Source organism: Leptopilina boulardi, unplaced genomic scaffold (assembly GCF_019393585.1).
Source record: "Leptopilina boulardi isolate dan_hultmark-lab unplaced genomic scaffold, ZJU_Lbou_2.1 LbouV2_341, whole genome shotgun sequence".
NCBI lineage: Eukaryota > Metazoa > Arthropoda > Insecta > Hymenoptera > Figitidae > Leptopilina > Leptopilina boulardi.
In genome coordinates this window covers 4464617-4484469 of record NW_026137909.1, presented here as the reverse complement: position 1 = coordinate 4484469, position 19853 = coordinate 4464617, and the positions used below count along the sequence as shown (strand labels likewise).

General features: G+C 26.6%; 2 protein-coding genes across 2 annotated transcripts in view; one reads left to right on the top strand and one right to left on the bottom strand.

Annotated features, from left to right (window-relative positions):
• The window catches only part of LOC127285745 (neuroligin-4, X-linked-like), a 261683-nt gene that overhangs the window by 189503 nt on the left and 52327 nt on the right, over window positions 1–19853 (top strand). The gene's annotated exons all lie outside the window — the stretch shown is intronic.
• On the bottom strand, window positions 936–10705 carry LOC127285760 (AP-1 complex subunit mu-1). Its single transcript, XM_051311936.1, has 2 exons — window positions 10612–10705; window positions 936–2795 (listed from the first exon to the last, which is right to left on the bottom strand). Exon 2 carries the CDS (start codon window positions 2774–2776, stop codon window positions 1508–1510), a length of 1269 nt encoding a protein of 422 aa, XP_051167893.1. The 5' UTR covers window positions 2777–2795; window positions 10612–10705; the 3' UTR covers window positions 936–1507.

Sequence of the window (19853 nt, the reverse complement as noted above, 5' to 3'; positions counted from 1 at the left end):
GACAGGATCACCTGAAATCAAAAAAAAAGAAAAGATTCCGCTAATGAATAAAAGATAAAAATTGCTTTTACTTTTCAATTTTCATTTTACTTTAAAAAATTTAATACTCTCTGAATTTTATACATGGTTAAGTACAATAATAATTAATATTATAAAAGTAATAATTACTATGACTATTAATATAATAATAATAATAAAATAGTTAATGAATTAAATAATAATTAATTTCATAATTACAATAGTAATAATTTGACAACAATATAGAAATTCGAAATAATTTTTCTTTTTAACAATTTGGTTTCTAATTTAAAAAGTAAATACAAAGTTGTTCGCTTGGGAATTTTTTTTTTTTATTTTATAATTATAAAACATATATATATACACGCAATATTAATTTCCTTATCAATTTAATTACAAAAAAAAATTCAATTTCGAAAAAAAAGAAGTCACAATACAATAAATTTTGTCCAAATGGAATGTTTAAAAAATGCACATACATAAACACTATAGTAGCTCACTCCATTTAACAACTGACTTTGAAAAATTCATCAGTTCGAAAACAAAAAAAAAAAATAAAATAAAAAAATAAAAAAATAAAACAAAATGCTCGTAAAAATAGGTATAGAACTTGAGAGACATTGCAAATAATATAAATATTTAGTTGAAATCGAGTTCATCCCATATAGATAAATATTTCTTCGCGCACAATTTTAAAGAGACTGCATTCGAATTTTAAATTTGAATTGCATTACGGCCTCAAGTGTATAAACATTCCCTTCATTCTTAAATTTTTATATATAAATATATATATATATAGAAAAAGTTTATTTTATTTCCTTGAAGAAAATAATCACATTTGAATTACATTTTGTAATTATATATATATATATATATATATATATATATATATATATATATATATATATATATATATATATATATTTTTTTTTACATTCATTTTCCGAAAATAATTTTTTTATTCTTGAGAATCTTGAGAAAAAAATTTCACTGTTACTTTCAGAAGAATTTTTTTTTAAATCGCCTTTAATTGTCAGAATAGTAATTTTTTCATTACTAAAAAAAAAACAGTGAAATTGATTTAGAATTATATAATACTGAATTTGCAGTTTCAGAATGTTTCCATCAAAAATTTTCGAAATGAAAATTTTTTTAAACTCATTTTTAGTAACTGCGAACATTTTTTTTTGCTTTTTTAAACCCTTTATTTTGTGGTAGAAATAAAGTACCTTTTGCTACAACGAATTCGAAAAAATTTTTATAAGGATCCAAAAAAAACTGCTTCTTTGCAAACTTTTTTATAAAAAATTTTCGTTGTAGCAAACTTTATTTTTACCCCAAAAATGAAAAAGGGAAAGAAAATTGTTCAAAAATAAAATTGGTTTAGATAAAAGATATTGTAAATTAAGGAAACATTTTTTTTAGAAGACAGGAAAATTTTTTTGAAATCAGAAAAAAGGAATCTAGTAGCCTTGAGATTTTTTTCTTTTTAATTCGTTCTCAATTGATAATCACCATTTTGTGTAATATATCTAACCCATGGTAACGCTTGATATCCACTTTTTTCAATAATTTTCAAATATCTAACTTGTATTCCCGACGTTGTAAAATAAGGAATTTCAAATTTCACCTGAATCGGTGGTTTTCCTTCAGCATCTTCGCCAACAACCGATGGTAATCCAAAATGTGCCCTCATTAAATATTCTTTACCACCTGGAAACGATTTAATCGACCAAGTAATTGCACTCTGTTCAGGTGAATATTTAACGCTACCAATTGTTGTCTTGAATTTCGGTGAATCCGCATCATTTGGCACAGGAATAACAATCTCCACATTATTTGCGGTTGATCGTCTCTTAAATTGTGATCGCGCCTTAATCATATACTCAACACGACTATGAGCATGACGTTCAATAACCGATTCAATCCAAATCAATGGTTTCACATGTGTATTTAAACGATATGACATTAATTCAAATTCACCATCAGGTGGAATAAATGAAATTGTTCTATCATTTTCAAATCGTGATAAACGTACACATTGATGAAATTTCACATCTTCAAGTTCAACTGATTTTGATTTACCTCTACCTGTCGATTCAAAAAGAACTTTATCATTCAATCCCAAACGCAATTCAGGCATACCCGATAAATAAACACGCATTTTAATTGCACCAACAATTTCTGAACTTAAAACATTACCATTTGCATTAGCTAATAGATTCACCGATTCAATGACATCGAGAAATACTTCATTCTTGCGGTACTTGATACCTTCGGAACGCCATGAAACGGCATTTGTCACTGCCATGGGAATGCGAGGTTGAATCTCAAGTTTGTGTCCCTCTTGTGTGATGTACTCCTGAAGAATCTTACTATCGGTTGTCTGTGGATAACCAAAGTCAAGTAACTCATCGAGAAGTTCATAGATAACGACAAAGTTATCCCTAATGCTTTCCTCTTCGAGTTCCTTGAAATATTCACTCATCACTTGTACAACTTTATGAAGAAAAACAAAGATAAGTGATATGTTGGCATTTTTTCGTGTTGTTGAAACTAAATAGAGATTATTATATTTAATGTAAGAATAAGTGCATTCGGATGTTTGTATTATTGGTGTTAAATTTCCTTCTTCCTCGCGTTCCATCACAAGGGGCATAAATTTATCAATTACACCTGTTTCAATGTCACCACGATAATTTCTCGATATTAAGACTTTGCCCTTAACATCGAGAATATAAATCGCCGAGGTCGACATCCCGACCTTTTTTGGAAATCTAAAAATAAATATTACAATTTTTTTTTTTTTTTTGAAATAGTTTTAAGCGAAAAATAGAAACGTTTATAGAGGGTTGTGTTAAAGGGAGAGGTTGAAAAAAAAGAAGTCGAGAAAAAAAAAAATGTTTTTATCTTTCCACCTTCTTTCCATCAAAATTTTGACCTAGAGGGATGAAATTTGATGTGTTTAATAGGCATTTTAAAAAATTTTTATTGGGTAGAATTTTATTGCATAGAATTTTCATTTTATTCTTTCAGATGAATTTTCATTTGTTCGAATTATTATTTCATATAATTTCCATATTAACCGATTTTTCGTACTACAGAATTTTTACTTAACCGAAAAATCATTTAACAGAATTTCTAATTGTTAGAATTTTCAATTTTCCGAAATTGCAAATTTTGTGCGCCCTGCATGCTGCTGCCATCTGACGGCGGCAGAAGGTAATGAACCCCTCATTATATTACTTTTCGTTTTGCAATCGTGTTTTTGTATGGATTCGTATAATCTTTAGGATTTAGGAAATTTATATAAGATAAGGATCTCTAGCTGCTTTTGTAAAAAGTGTCCGTCTTTCGAGAAGAAAGTATATATTAAAATCAATGTTTATCATTTTCATGTTTAGTGCCGTTTTTATAGAGCGATAATTAAAGGTCTCTTCTTGCCAAAAAATTTCAGAGACCATTCGCCACTCTTAAATAAATTTTGTCACTCTTAAAATCGTTCTTTTAACATTATAATTTAATTTTTTAAAATTGGACACAAACACTACAGCAATATAATTATTTATATGTAAAATTGAAAATAAGTAATTATTTTATAATTTATTACAGTATTTATTAGATTAAATAAATTCTGATTCCCCATAAAACACTGTTTTTATATAAAAACTCAATTTTATTTAAATCGGGCACGTAAACTGATTTTAAAAACTATTGAGAAATGTTTGTTATTCATCTAAGAATCATAATCAAAAAAATTTTTTAAGTGCCAATTCATTTTTATTTAAACCAGCTTCTGGCGCACCGTGGGCCGAACAAACAATGGATTTTGGCGCGATTTTGAAAATCAACCAATCACAATTTTATGAATAATTTTTTATTGGTTAATTTTAAAAATCCCTCCGAAATCTTTTTGTCGATTGTTTGTTCGGCCATTTGCAATTTCGGACAAATGAAAATTCTATCAATTAGAAATTCGAATTACAGGCTTCGAAGCGTAATAAAAAACAAAGAAAAGTATGAAAAAGTATCATTTTTTTTTTTAAAGTATCCCTAAAATTGAAAAAAAGTATCAAAAAAAGTGTCATCTTTAAAATGAAGTAAAATTAGTTTTTTAAGTTTAACGTTAAAGTGTAAATATTTTCTTATCTAAAAAAATTAAAAGAAAAATTCTAAGGAATAAAATTAATATCATTTTTCTCCTGATTATTTAAAAAAAAACTATCTATTGTTAAATTTCGATTAACTTTTTTGTTTTTGGCACAACGGTAGGAGTGTATGATTATTACATAAAAATGATTATTTACATAAATTTTTATTTTACGAAATAGAATTTAATGAAGAATTTTTTTTGAAACGAATTTTTACACAACGGAATTTTCAAAGTAACGAATTTTTATTTGACAGAATTTTTATTTTACAAAATTTCTCTTTACCCATTTGTTTCTTGAAAAGAATTCTAATTTAACCTATTTTTAATTTATTAGAATTCTTATTCAGTAGAATTTTAAGTAATTCGAATTTTTAAATCCTAGAATTTGGAATCGGAAACTTATATATAAAATATTTAGTATTTTAAAACAACAATTTTAATTATAAATCTCTAAAAATTCAATTATTTCTAAAAATCTTAACTCGAACTCTTCAAAAATTCAATTATTTCTCAAATTTGGCATTTCAATTATTTAAAACATTTTTCAATTCAAAATACTCTAAAATTCAATTATTATCTGAATTTCGGTTAAATTATAGAATTATTTTAAAAAAAAAACAGTTAGGTAAAGAGAAATTTTGTAAAATAAAAATTCTGTCAAAAAAAAATTTGCTAAATTAAACATTTTATTGAGTAAAATTTAAAATTCTTGAATTCTGTCATTTTTAAAATTATTTTTTAAAAAAAGTAGCATTTAGTGGCTTTTGGCCAGAATTAGTAGAAAAAAAGTAGCTTTGTTGAAAAAAATTATCAAAAAAGTAAAAAAGTGTCACTTCGAAACCTGGAATTATTAAAAAAAATTTTAACCAAAATTCTTCATTAAATTAATAATTTTCAATAATTTTAATATAAAATTCTTTGACAATATAATTATTTCGAAAAAAAAATTTAATTAAAAATTCTCTGTAAATGAATTATTGTTAAAAATTTGAAAACAATCTATATAGTAATTTCAATTTAAAATTTTCCTGAAATTCAATTAATTCTAAAAATCTTAATTGCAGCTTTTACAAAATTTAAATTATTTATAAATTTGTTTCTCTAAAACACTTTGCCGAGTTAATTATTTTTAATAATTTTAAAAACTGGTTATTGAAAATTCAATTAAAAAAAAAAAAATTTTACACTAAAAATGATCTTCAAATTCAAATATTGGCAGAAATTTGTAAAACAAAATTTCAATTCAAATTTAAAAAAAAATTAGTTTAAAATCTCATGAAATTCAATTATTTTTTAAAATCTAAAATGTAAATTTTAAAAATTAAATCACTGTTATAAATTTTACGAAATATTTTGTATTTAATTTCAATAAATTTTTTCGACAATAATTTTTTTTTATTACACTTTAATTTCTTATTTATATTTCAATTTAATTTTCTCTATTTGAATTTTTCTGAAAACATTTGAATTTTAACCGTTTGTAAATTTGTTAATTTTTGTTATTTTGTAATAAAAAATTGTAGAGGGAAAAAATTGAAATTTAATATATTTTTTTAAACAGACTAAACTTATTTTTTAACAATTTATTGAAACAATATTTCTTTTATTGTTGTTTTTTTTAAATAAAAATAGCGATAGATTTTATTTGTTTTTTTTTAAAGTTTATTATGTCCCAAAAAAAACTGCAAATATAAAAATAATTTTTATGCAATCCCGTGTGGAAAAGTGATGTGGGCCCCCAGTGGGGGCCCTTATGGATCGCCCTCATGCCATGAGGGCCGCATATGGATGATCCATAAGGGCCCCTCATGGAAACGACATGCTCATCGATGAGGGCGCCCGCATAGGCGATCCATGAGGGTGCCCCTACGGGCGCCCTTATGGGCCCTCACGTTTGCCCTCATCTTGCCCTCAAGTTTGCCATAATGTTTTTTAATCAATAATATTAATAATAAAAGTTAATTAATAATAAATAAGCTTAAGTTATGAATAAATAACATATTTATTTAATAATTATTCAATTTTAAATTAAATTCTTACTCAAATTGAATTTATTAATTAACGTTCTAATTAATTAACTGTCAGATATAATTAAAAGTAATAATAAATTAATTAATTAAAAAATTAAAAAATATGTAATTTATGCATACTATTAACGGATATTTTCATTTTTCAATTAATTCATACATAGAATTAATGATTAAACGCAAACCTGAGAAATAAATAAATCTAACGCATGGGGGGAATCGAACCTACGACCTACGGACTATGAGTCTAACGCTTTACCAACTACGCTACGCACGCTACTTCAAAACGAATGCTAACTTCTTGATGCTATTTAAACTTCAAAAATACCTAACAAAGAAAAGTGCTTAACATCATTTAGTTAAAGTTAAGATATTAAATTATATTTTCCAATCAAATGCAATTTATAAAATATAATTAATTATATGCTTTATGATTATTATCATGAATCATCTCAGGTGAATTTTCAAAAAAAGTGTAAATATATTTTTATTAAAAACGCGTTTTTCGTTGTTTTGAATCATTGGAAACATTCATTTTTTGTTGACGAAAAAATATTTGAATTTTGGACTTAGAAAATTTTGCTAATCGATCATGAGGGCGATCCATGCGGGCCCCTACGGTGGCCCTCATCTATTTTGCCATAAGTGTGAGTGTTATTTTCAAAAAAGTGTAAATATATTTTTATTAAAAACGCGTTTTTCGTTGTTCTGAATCATTATAAACATTAATTTTTTGGTGATAAAAAAATATTTGATTTTTGGACTTAGAAAATTTTGCTAATTTTGCTACGGTGCCCCTCATGGATTCGCCATATGGATCAGCCCTCATGGGCCCCCGCCGGGGGCCCCGAACTCTTGAGGGCAAGATCGTGGCTTTTTCCACACAGGATGTATTTCTTTATTTATATATAAAAAAAATTATTAATTTTATTTAAAATAAATATTAAATTCTTGATAACTGTTAATTTGATTATTTGATTTTCAGAGCTACTAATTTGAACAAGTGATTATAAATTTTTACGGCATTCCAAATTTAATAACTTGCTTTTACGTGTTTATATTGAATAATTAAATTGATTTTCGGAGGAAGTTTATATTTAATAAAATAAAATATACAATGAAAATATCAACGACCACCTCATTGAACAATTTTTTTTTAATTTGTAAAACACTTTAATTTGTCCAAGTGTAAAATCCATATTTTTTAATTGCAAGATTAAAAAAAAAACATTTAACACCTTTGAAAATAACATTTGGAAAGTTAATATTTTTATATAATAAGATTTTCAACTTCTTTTTATTAAAAAAAAAACCTCCTCATAAATCTCTTAGAAAAGTATTTAATCTTTTTTAAAGCATTTTAGATCTTTTGAAATATAGAAAATTTTTCTTTGAAAATAATTCATTTTGAAGAAAGTAAGTTTTTCTTCCAAAGTACACAGAATTAATTTTGCTTTTTTATTAAATATTTTCAAAACTTTAAAGAAAACAATAATTCAAAGATTAAAAAAATCTGTAATTTAAATTCCAGCAGTGGGATTACTAATAGCTCTAGTCGCTATGTAGCGCTTTTCGTTATTTAGAAATAAAAACTTACATATTTTTAGTGAAATTTGTTCCAAATCATGACCAAAATAAATTACCGTTGACTAGTGACGAAATAAATTATACTTTAATATTGTAAATAACCTATTAATTTAATAAATAACAACTTAAAAAATAAATTATCTAGTTTAATGTTAAAATAATTTATAAAGGAAATTTTTTTAATTTAATTTAATAAATAAAAATTAAGAAAATTAATCTTATTGCAAGAATTAAAAATAATAATTGCATGAGATTTAAAAATTAGGATATTCTTTACCAGCCTGAATTTAAAAATTGATAAATTTTTTAAATTAAATTAATTAATAATTTTTTAATTAAATTGATTTAAATTTTCATTTCTTGAAATACTCTTTAACTCACAAAAAAAGCCGTATACATTTTTTTAGTGAACCCTTGCGTGAGAACAAAAATTCTATTTTCGAGGTTATATCTTCAAAATTTTTTAAATTAAATTTTTTTCCCCATTTTAGACAATGTCTAATAGAAACTTTTAATCCTATGCAAAAAATAATAAATATAAATGCAATAAATATTTAATTATTAATATAAAAAAGAAAAGTAAATATTTTATTATTAATGGATAAAATTAAATTATTTTCTTGATTATTATTATGTTTTATTTAGTTTATAAGTATTAATTATAAAAAATTTTAGGTTTTTATTTAGAAATGAAAGTGTTAATATAATAATATTAATAATTATCGTTGCCTAGAATTGCCATTTTTATTACTTTTGAGATTTGAAGTGTTACACTTGAAAAATTTGTCAGACTTTTAGATATTTCTTTTAATTGCTTCATTTCTTCATCGTGGGAAATCCTTATGAATTTGATACATTCTTGATTCTAAAAAAAATTGTTAAATTATAAAATAAAGCAAATATGAGAAAAAAAAATACACAGAAAAACAATTGTACCAACTTAAATCACTCAAAATGATACCATTTTTTTAATTCACCCGATAACTAAAAAATTTTTTAAAATGAATGTTGCTTTGAATCGCTAAGTAGCAAAATCTTCGTAGCGCTGTCGCTATTTGTAATCCCACTCCTGGACTTTAACAGATTTTTAAGGTCAAATTTCAAAAAAAAAATTCATAAAATTCATCTAATAAATAAACGCTTTTTATTTTTTAAACTTATTTTAAAATTAATTTTTCACAGAATGAAAATTACTTCTAAACCAAATTTTTTTCTTGAAAAATACAAAGAAATTTTTTATTTTATTAAACCGTTTTGTAAAATATACAAAAATTTAATTTTATTCGTATTTTTCAAAGAAACTGAAATTTTTAATTTATTTACATTAAATTAAAAAAATTTTTAATTTATTTAAATTAAATTGAGATCTCATTAAATTAAAAAAATTTTTAATTTATTTAAATTAAATTAAAAAAAAAATTTTAATACATTTTTTGATGAAAAAAAATTTCAAATCCGAGGCTTGTAAAATTTTGGTTCAAATTTTGATTTTTATTAAATAATATTCGAGTTTCAACATAAAATAGGGGAAACACTGTGAAGCCTGTAATAACCCTTAAAACGGGTTTTAAAATTCCAATAATAATCAATAAAGATAAATGAGAAATTTAATTCATGTAATAATTTTATTTTTTAACGATAATTTTTAATCATCATTTTTAATATTGACTAGTTGCAATGTAATATTATTTTAAATATTCAGGTATTATTATTAATTAGTGTTTTTTTTTTTTAATTTTTATATATTTAATTTTGTGTATTTATTAATTTGGTATTTTGTTAAATAAATTAGCCTGAAGAATAAGGTAAACCAAACAATCGAAACGTTGCAACTTGACAAAATAACATAAATTTGTTTTTATTGTTTTTTACCTTCCATTGATTGAATTTTACTTCTTATCAAAATAAACAATAAATTTTGACGCTAAATAATTTTAGAAAAAAATTGTCACTTTTCAACAACGTAAATAACAATAGATTAAATTGTAAAAAAAATTTTAATTTAAAAAATTCAAGAACTATAAAAAAATATTAATTATTTACAGATAAATTAGCAAATTAATTAAAACATTAAAAAATACATTTTATAAATATTTAATTGAAAAAAAACATCTTCAATTAAACATAATTTTTTTTTCATATTTCGATAATCTTCAAAAAATTATTTTAATATTTAAGGATTTTATTTATTTTTTTAAAAAAGGGTTTTAAATCTGAAGAACTTTGGAATTCAAAAAAAAAATTCCTGGCTTTTTTGTAAATATACATATATAAATAAAAAAAAATTTAGGTTAAGTTGTGCATCAATTATATCAAATTCAAGATTTAATTTTTTTTTTAAATTCTATTGTCAATGTAAAAAAAATTTTTTCAAACCAAATTTAATCTAAATTACATAAAAATCAAATTAATTTTTTATAAATTTATCACTTTCTCTTTTTTTCAATATTAGGTTTCAAAGATAAAAACATTAATTGTTGACACGTCATATTTGTAGGTTATGTCCATCTATTAATCACAAAACTTATTATTATCAACAATACATTAAATAATGATTACAGTTTTAGAAATTTTAAGGACTTCTTTTTTTCACTAATATTTATAATCACTTTTATAAACAATTTCCAATAATGGTGTTAAATTAGAAAAAAACAAAATTTTATAAAAAGAACAAAAAAAAAATGTAAACATCCGATACAAAATATTATATACATTATGAACTTATTTGATTTTTGTGAGGTATCGTAATTTCCGAAAGTTGGCAATTAAGAGAAGATAAAATCAAGACTAGATGAATGAAATTATTAATATTTACGAAACACTCACCTAAATTTTATTTTTTAATAAATATTCACTATATATCAGTCTTTACTCGGCATAAGAACTGCCAAAGTGGCCAAGAGTGGAATGTTGACTGTTGAGAAGTTGGGAAATATTGATGAACGTGAATGCGCATGAGTGAGATATCGATTCGTATACAATATTTCCGCGCCATCTTTCAATTTGAAAATAATTTTCAAAAAAAATTTATTTTATTTTTCTTATTGTTAATATTTATTATATTGTTGAAAAAAACATTAATTTAATATAAATTATAGGAATAATAATATTATTTCTATAATAATATTATTATAATTGGTTAATTGTTTTTTATATTTTAATAGATCAGAATATTAATATTTCAATATCGGATGTTTATATTTAATTTCTCAAGCTTAATTTTTATTAAATCAATTGTAAATTTTCTTTCTTTAATTGAAAAAAAATTATAGGTTATGTTTATAATAGTTTATTATTTGATTAAATTTTTTTTCAATTATATAAAATAGAAATCAGTTCGTACTCAATATTTTAGAATAATGAAGACTGAAACATAAATAATTTGTATTAAAAATTGATCTTCTTTGTTTATTTTCACTGTAAACTATAATAAACATAACCTATAATTTTTTGCTTCTTATAGCTCCCAAAAAATTATTTATTTGAAATAAAGAAATCGGTTTTTAAAATTTATTTTTGAATCAAAGATGAAATTTGTTTGAATTAAAAAAAGGTTTTCTTTTACTTTTACAAACAAATTATTTATTTTTTTTTTTTTAATTAAAGAAATTTTTTCTTTGACTAATATTTGTAATCTAAAGAAAAATTTCTTTGAATCAAAGAAATATTTCTTCCGAACTTTCTCAAAATGAAATAAATATATTTTTCATTTAAAAGAAATTTGTGCATTAAAATAAAAATTTATTTCTTTGATTCAAAAAAAATTCGTAAAGTCAAAAAAATATTTTTTTGAGTCAACAAAGAAGAAGTAAAGATATAATTTCTTTAAATCAAAGAAATTTTTTTTCCATTGTCCACACTCGCCATTTGTGGTTGCTTTCCATTTTCCCCACTCGCCAAAGTTCCCACTTGACATTTGTGATAATTCTCGTCAACTACCGCACCCTGCTCTAGTGGAAATTTAGTGACTTTATTTTTAAAATTGAAAGTTATTATAAAGTCACTACATTTCCACTAGAGCAGGGTGCGGTAGTTGACGAGAATTATCACAAATGTCAAGTGGGAACTTTGGCGAGTGGGGAAAATGGAAACCAACCACATATGGCGAGTGTGGACAATGGAAAAAAATTTCTTTGATTTAAAGAAATTATTTCTTTACTTCTTCTTTGTAAAGGAATGTCCTTTGTAACTTTATTGTTAAAATTAAAAGTTACTATAAAGTCACTACATTTCCACTAGAGCAGGGTGCGGTAGTTGATGAGATTTATGACAAGTGGCGAATGGGGATAATGGAAACCAACCGAATACGGGAATAAGAGACTAGAAAATGAGATAGAAAAAGACACAAATATATATCTCTCCTTTTCTAACGATTGGTTTCCATTGTCCCCACTCGCCATTTGTCATAATTCTCGTCAACTACCGCACCCTGCTCTAGTAAAAATGTAGTAATTTCATAGTAACTTTTAATTTTAACAATAAAATCACTGAAGTTTCACTAGAGCAGGGTGCGGTAGTTGAGAATTATTATAGAAGTGTCACGATTTTTCAAAATGCCATCAAACCGGATGGACAGCATTTAAGGCCTGAGCAGAATAGAAACGTAACCGGAATCGTAATCGCAAAAGCACCTAAAAGAATGAGTTAGAGAAGGACAAACAATATGTCTATTCTTCTCTCATTCTTCCGGTCGCGTTTGCGATTACGATTTCGGTTACGTTTCTATTGGGAACGGTGGTCTAGTAACAATCTAGTAATTTTGACCCATTCTCTCCCTCCATTTTGTTTTTTCTACTCTTTCTAACCTATTAATTGAAGAGAGACAAAGAAAGAAAATGGAGGGAGAGAATGGGTCCCCAGCAGATGGCGTATTGCAGTTTAGCCGATCCCAATTCTGCTCAGGCCTTTATGCAATTGGCTGTAATAGAAAATGCAACTGATTTTAATTCCTAATTTCAATCAGCAAAAATTAATTTTAATTCTTTTGTATATGACTATTTTTATTTATACAATATTTTTATGTTTTAAAAAAAAATTACAAATTTAACCAATATATTTCGGTTCATATATATATATATATATATATATATATATATATATATATATATATGAAAATTGAATTTTATCTGATAGAAAGAAAGGTTAGCTCATAGCTCACCTAATTAGAAACTTTTGTTTTACTATATATGTGTATATTTGTAGAACTCCAAAGTGAGTTTGTGACTAAGTAAAATTTAATTCGGAGCTCAATATTCGACAATGCCATTTCTCTCGATGAGACGTGCTAACTTCTAAGCTTCATCTCTCTCTCGCTCACTTTGTTAGAGCGAGCCGTATTATTGGGGCACAATATACTCTGGGACACCAAGAGTATTATCCCTCCCCCTCGGATTGACGTTCTCTATCAGCTAAAGCTCAAGACCCGAAGGATTGTTCCGATCGTTGCTCTTAGACATTGAAGTTGTGCATTATGTGCAGATATTCGTCGTCGATCCGCTTCGTGTCGATATTTCCCTTTGACGTAACTCCCTAACCATGCAAGGTATTTGTTTAATTACGGTCTTCAAATTTACCCGAGGCGTCATCTTTATCCTCTCCCGGCCCCTTCTGTCTCCTCTACCTGATGAGCATATAGCGCATGTTGTCTATAATCCGATATTAGCTTTATACAGATTATTATTATTGAGATTTCAAAATGCCATATAGTTCAGATCCTACTATATATGGCGGATTGGGAACTATGAATGTGCGACAAATTCGTCGCACATTCATAGTGAGTGGAAATAATGTGGAAAATGAATTAAAATTTGATGAACATTATGTTAACGAATTCCGATTCGGTAACTATAATTTCGAATTGGTAATTTATAACAAATTCAAAGTATTTAGTAAGGTAGGAATGGTTGGCATTTTGTTGGGTTCTAAAAATTTTTAATATTGTAACCTTTTTTTTAAAGATCACTTATTACTGCAAAAGATATCGATAAATTAAAGTAACATTCAGTTCTTTTTACAGGTTTGTAACACATATACGAATTCAATGGTGTATTTCCAATTGATGCATTTCTAGGGTTGCGTAGTTCATAAAGAGTTTTTAATTGTGATTGAACAATTTTACGAGTAGGTTTCTTTATGCCTTTTCAGATTTAATTTTACTTCTCCGAATTTTGTTCTTTTTTATATATAGCCAATTGAACTTGGAAATTCCTTAGTTGATACTGTTCCACAGAATTATTAGCTAATTTAATATTCAATTGATGTGTTTACAGATTACTTTCTCGATTTTCTATATAAGTGATCGAAATTGTAATAGAAAAAATCTGTTAGCATACATTATATTACTGTATAAAAGCAAAATTTTCCATTACTATTCATAACCTTATCTTTTCGACTTTCCTTTTTAATTCCAAGCTTTCTCGTTCATCTCGCATTAAAATCTCTTCTTTCCATTATGAACTATCTCTCCTTATGTCGACAAAGGTATATATATATATATATAATCTTAGATTTCGTATTCCATACTAATATCTGCTACGTTGTTGTACATATTATAACGTCGTTATTTGTAATGATACTTCTCGACCCAGAAATTTCTTGATGATCCTTAATTCTTGTTTCAATGGAAGTCATATGTTCCATTTCATTTATAGTACAGATAAGAAATGTGAAACTAATATAATTCTGAAGATTATATAATTAATGAAAGACGCAGGATGTTATTAGTATAACTTGAAACAACAGAATCATACGGTGACAAGATTACCTGACGTAGGTTTCCTATATTCATGTATATATCAATCCAAACACACAGCTAACAAGGTTGCGCACATTGTGTATATATATATATATATATATATATATACATGTTACTTCCATCCGGAAAGGCTATTACTACTAAAGCATCAAACGATAGAATAATAGATCAGTAGTAACAGCCTGACTCTGTCAAGCTTCATTAGAGATATATCGTTTGTGCACGCGGTAACAGGAGGTGTTCGTGGAAATTTCTCTGCTTGTCTGTCTGCAAACGATACATGAAACGAGCAACCCTAAATCACAGATGTAGTCGTAATTCTAAAGAGCTCATCCCATATTCGACAATCGGAAAAATACTAAACAAAAAACTGTCACGAATATTAATCTAAACTATCATCTTTTTTATATAGTTTGTAAGTTAATTAAACTTCCAATTGAAGTGTAAAAATCAGTGAATCTTATTAAATCCTTTAAATTAATTTATTATCTTTAACATTGAACTCGTTTCTCTTTATTTTGATTTGCACTTAACCTGACGCATTGCGAATTATGAATGTGCGATGAATGTGCAACGAGTTCGTTTTACGATCTCCCACAGTTCTTTGCGATAATATCTCGTATTACGATTAGAAAAATTTATTTGTAAATTAACTGGACCTACTTAATCAAATTCTGACAATAAATCTAATATATTATTGATATTTTTTATACATTTAATAATTTGTATTTCTTCTTTAAAATCTCATAGTCATATAATAATTTCATTTTCTAATAGGTGGTATTGTCAATATATTTGTTGCAAAGAAATATTGAAATGTCATCTTATTTTGAATGAAATATCCTATAGGAAAATTAAGATGTATAGATATTGCGCGTAAACTTGGTAAACTAAAACCAGAGCGAAAATAGAAAGTTGATGCGCAAGCGTTGATAACTAATGGAAGCGTAAAGTTGCGGGCCATGGGGTTAATACCTCATGTAACGAGAGTGTGATTTATGAGAGTGACAAACTAATGCCTGGTGCCTTAAAAACTTATTTTCAAACTGAGGCAAATTTTTCTCACACACACACACACATATTAAAATAATTTTTACCATAAATGTTATTCAGAATATAATTTTGCATAAAATTGAAAAGACAAAAAAAAATTTTCCTTTTTTTAGGTTGTTATAAAAATATTTGTATCTTTCTTTTAATTTTACATGAAAAAAAAAAACTTTACAGAAATTAAAAAGTGTCAGAGAGGTGATACTTTTTTTTTGTCCCTTATTATTATCATCCTTCTCTTTCTCTCGTCTACTTTTTTACCTGATCCATCTTCATCAAAGACTGCTGCTATACATTTTCTCCACCAGCTTTACTCGCCCTCTTCAGCATTCTCTTGTGTTTCTTCCTTTTTTCCACTACTTTGTCTCTTTCACTTTACTATGCACCCTCTACTTTGCAATTCTACTCAATCTATTTCCCGCTCATCTAACCCTTCATTAACCATTTTGGCAGGCATACCATCTGTATCACTTTCGGCTGCAAACGGGACAATAATAAAAATTTAATATATTAGATGAAAATTTAGATTAAAAGGAAATTAATTCCTGTTTTGAAAAATTAAAATCTATATTAGTTTCCATCTTCTAACTCATCTATTTCTTTCTCTTTAGATCTTTTACTTTCAGAATAATTTATCCTTTCTATTGTTAATTTCCTTCTGAACCAATTGCCCCTCTACTTCTCTTAAGGAATTTTTTCGTATTCTTTTCTTACTCCATTCCTTAATTACTTTTTGTTTTTAGTTCCTTTACTGTATTAGACTTGGACCAATTCTCCTGCATTTACTAATTCGTTGTATGGTGAATTCCATTAAAATTATAGTCGTCTAATTTCTATAACAATAAACAACATGAAATTCTAAATATACGGAGATTTAAACATATTCTAAATGAGATCCCAAAAGTTCTTTATCAAAATTACGTAAAGATTTCAATTGAAAACTAAATTAAATTTTTTTTGCTAATTTACGTAGAAAAAAATTAATTCTCCATTATTTTCCTTTCACATTGACGAGGAATTTTCATCAAAGATGATTTAAATAGTTGTCAAGATAATAATTTCTGTAGTCGTCATATTAGCGCAAAAAGAAATTCCCTAAGGAAGTTTTTTATCGTTACGACATGAAGCGTTGATAGGATAATAATTATCAATCAATCATTATATAAAAATAATAATAATTAAAAAAGACGTCGTTAAGATCTTGAGATGCCATTAAAGGAAATTCTGTAGGGAATTTTTTATTCTCATATATAGTTTGATATAATTCCATTGGACATATTATCGCGGCATCAATCATCGGTCTTTTCCCCTACAAATTCACAGGGGATTTTTTTTCAATACAAACTAAAAAATAACCAAGGTGAAAGTGATAATTATTTAAATTGTTTGGAATTAATTCCCAAGGTTGTAAGTTTAATGACAATGAGATAATTATAAAGAATTTCATCAATACTTTCTAATTGTATTTTTCATTTAGTGATTCTATTACAATTTACAAATTATTTAAATTATTTAAATCAGATTTATTTATAAATTTATACAAATATAATAATTTATCAATGATAAATCAAATTAGGTTAATAAGGTCGTTCTAATTACAAATTGAGTCAACTGTAAAAGTTGACCAAGTTGTAGGAAAATAAATCCCGAGGAATTTGTACCTTGATTTTTTACTTTCCTTCTGCCTTTAGCCTCTTCTCTTTTCATTATTTCGTTAGCTATAGAAACTATGAATGTGCAACGAATTTGTTGCACATTCATATAGTTTCCAATCCACCTGGATTTGTAGATTAAATTTTTTTTTCAGCATTAATAGATTAAGAATTCATGAAAAAATGATGTAAAATTCAATTAACAATATCTTTCCAATTTGTGACGACATATATTCTCTTTTTCCCAATTATTAAAAGCGCCAAATAGCACTTGTGCGATTTTAATAAATAATTCCGCTAAATTCTATTTTGTGAGTCACTATGTATACATTAAATTCATCCGATGGTAATGAAACATCAAGAGCTGTCGAGTCGATGAAATGGTCGATTAGTTCCGCCTAATCACCGAAAATTTGCCGAAGGTCGGGACCTTTGGTACGCGGAAGGATGCACAAATCAGAGATGCGTTTGACGCGTTGCAAGTGTGATAGTCTTTAACTATAAATTTAGTAATAATTAATTTTGTATTTTATTAATTATTATAGCGTAAATAAATTCAGTTATTTTTTCATTAATTGTAATTTGTTTTCTAATCCGATTGTTTCCTAAATATTGAATTCTGATAATTTAATGAATCTGATTCGCTAGAGGTTAATAAAGAATGATGATTTTTAAGTTTGTACAGTTGATCAGTTAATGAAGAAGATAGATCATCTTTATAGTGATAGATTGCTTCTGAAGATCTACCAACAGGTGACGGTGACCTTGAACTACAACACTTCATTTAACAACCAGCCTTATCCTTTTCAGATCTTACACAACCAGGATTTATGACGTAGTTTCTACCCTTCTTTCTTAAGTTGTGTAGATACTCTTCAGTTCAGATTTTACCCACTTGGAAAGATTCCTCGGAAAGTGCACCCTGGAGGTTCTATCAGAATTCCGCCGAAACTTCCAACGTAATTCCGTCGGAGTTCCAAAGAATTTCCGATGGGATTCCGACGGAATTAGGACTCTAAAATTTTTGAAAAAAATTAATCGGAATTCCATCGGAATCCCATCGGAAATTCTTTGGAACTCCGATTGAATTCCGACGGAATTACGTTGGAAGTTCCGGCGGAATTCTGATAGAACCATCCAGGGGACATTTTCCGGGGAATCTTTCCAAGTGGGTAGAAATTAATTTTAAATAATGAGAAGTGTAATTTCATACCTTTGCTAACTTTTTAATAGTAAATTTATGGTAGAAGCATGATCCCTAATTAATTAGCAAAGAATTCTCGTCTTTATTTGGTTAAATAAGCAGCATCAAAATACAGAAAGGAATGATAACTACTACTTTATTTTTTTTATCATAATAGAAAATGATAATCTTTAGTTTTAGTAGCAATTTTTTTTTTTTTTTTTGAGCACTTGTCAGTTTGTGAAGGTACAGGGAGTTCGGTACCGTAAAGTTTGTCCTGAAAGCAGTGTCAGAAAGTCTCTGTTGACTTTTACGACAGATAAAAGACTATCAGGTCCCGAGGTATGCCACGTCGTGTTTCGCGACACAGTGGACAACGATAAAACTTAACTGCGTCCTTTCCGGCATACACAATTACGTGCGCCGTACTCAGGCGTTAAATCATGCGCATATCTCAACTCGTCCCCGTGTTTCTCTATGGCAAAAAAAAAAAAAGAAGAAGAGACCTACATCCACCCAACCAAACCCCCACCCCCCTCCTTCCTTGCCCCCACCGCTTTACTATGAATAATAAACTAGCGTATCGCACGTTACCGTAAATTATGCCCTTGGGATTGAAAAGCGACATGGCGTGTTTCCCCCCCAAAAAATGCAACTTAACTCACTTTAATTTACACGCCAATTAAAAAATATGATTTACGAGTGCATTTAATAGAAAATCTTTTAATTGCGCACCCGATAAATATTAAAAAATGGAACTCGACTCTTTTATTAAATTCAATGTTACTAATGGCCCTATTCTGCCGCGGAAAATATACAGCAATAGATTTCTTCTTTTTTTTTTTTAAGTAACATTTTTACACTTTGAGCATGAATAATAATTTTTTTTTTTTTTTTTGACTGTGCTTCAAAAGATAAGTGTGAAATAAAATTAAATCAAGTTTTCGTTGATAATTTTTGCGAACTTAATTTTAATAATAAAACTATGTTTCATTATGTTCAAAAGGTGATAAAGACAATTTGAATTTAAAATAAAATTATTATTTTAAAAGTTTAATAATTTAATAGCTGACGGATCGGAAAAGTATGAATGTGCGACGAATTCCAAATAACACCTCAGTTGCAGGTGGCGCTACTAGTTATGTAAACCTATATGTTCTGTATAAAATAGCCGGCAATAGCATAATGACTTCTGTCAGTTTAGTTCGTTGAGTTGTTAATTAGACCATTTTTCGTATATAATTTCATTGATTTAAGATATTATTTACTAAAATGACAAAAACTAATAAAAATAATGAATTTGTTGAAATACAAAAGAAAGGTGGACGGGATACGAATCTAACCCTGTCAAACAATAATAATATCTAATTTTATATAATTTAGAAACTCTATATCTTAAGGTCAGGTCCAAGTGAGGCAGCGCCATCTA

Coding starts and splice junctions, on each gene's coding strand:
- LOC127285760 (XM_051311936.1), bottom strand. CDS start 2,776: ATGTCGACCTCGGCGATTTATATTCTCGATGTTAAGGGCAAAGTCTTA.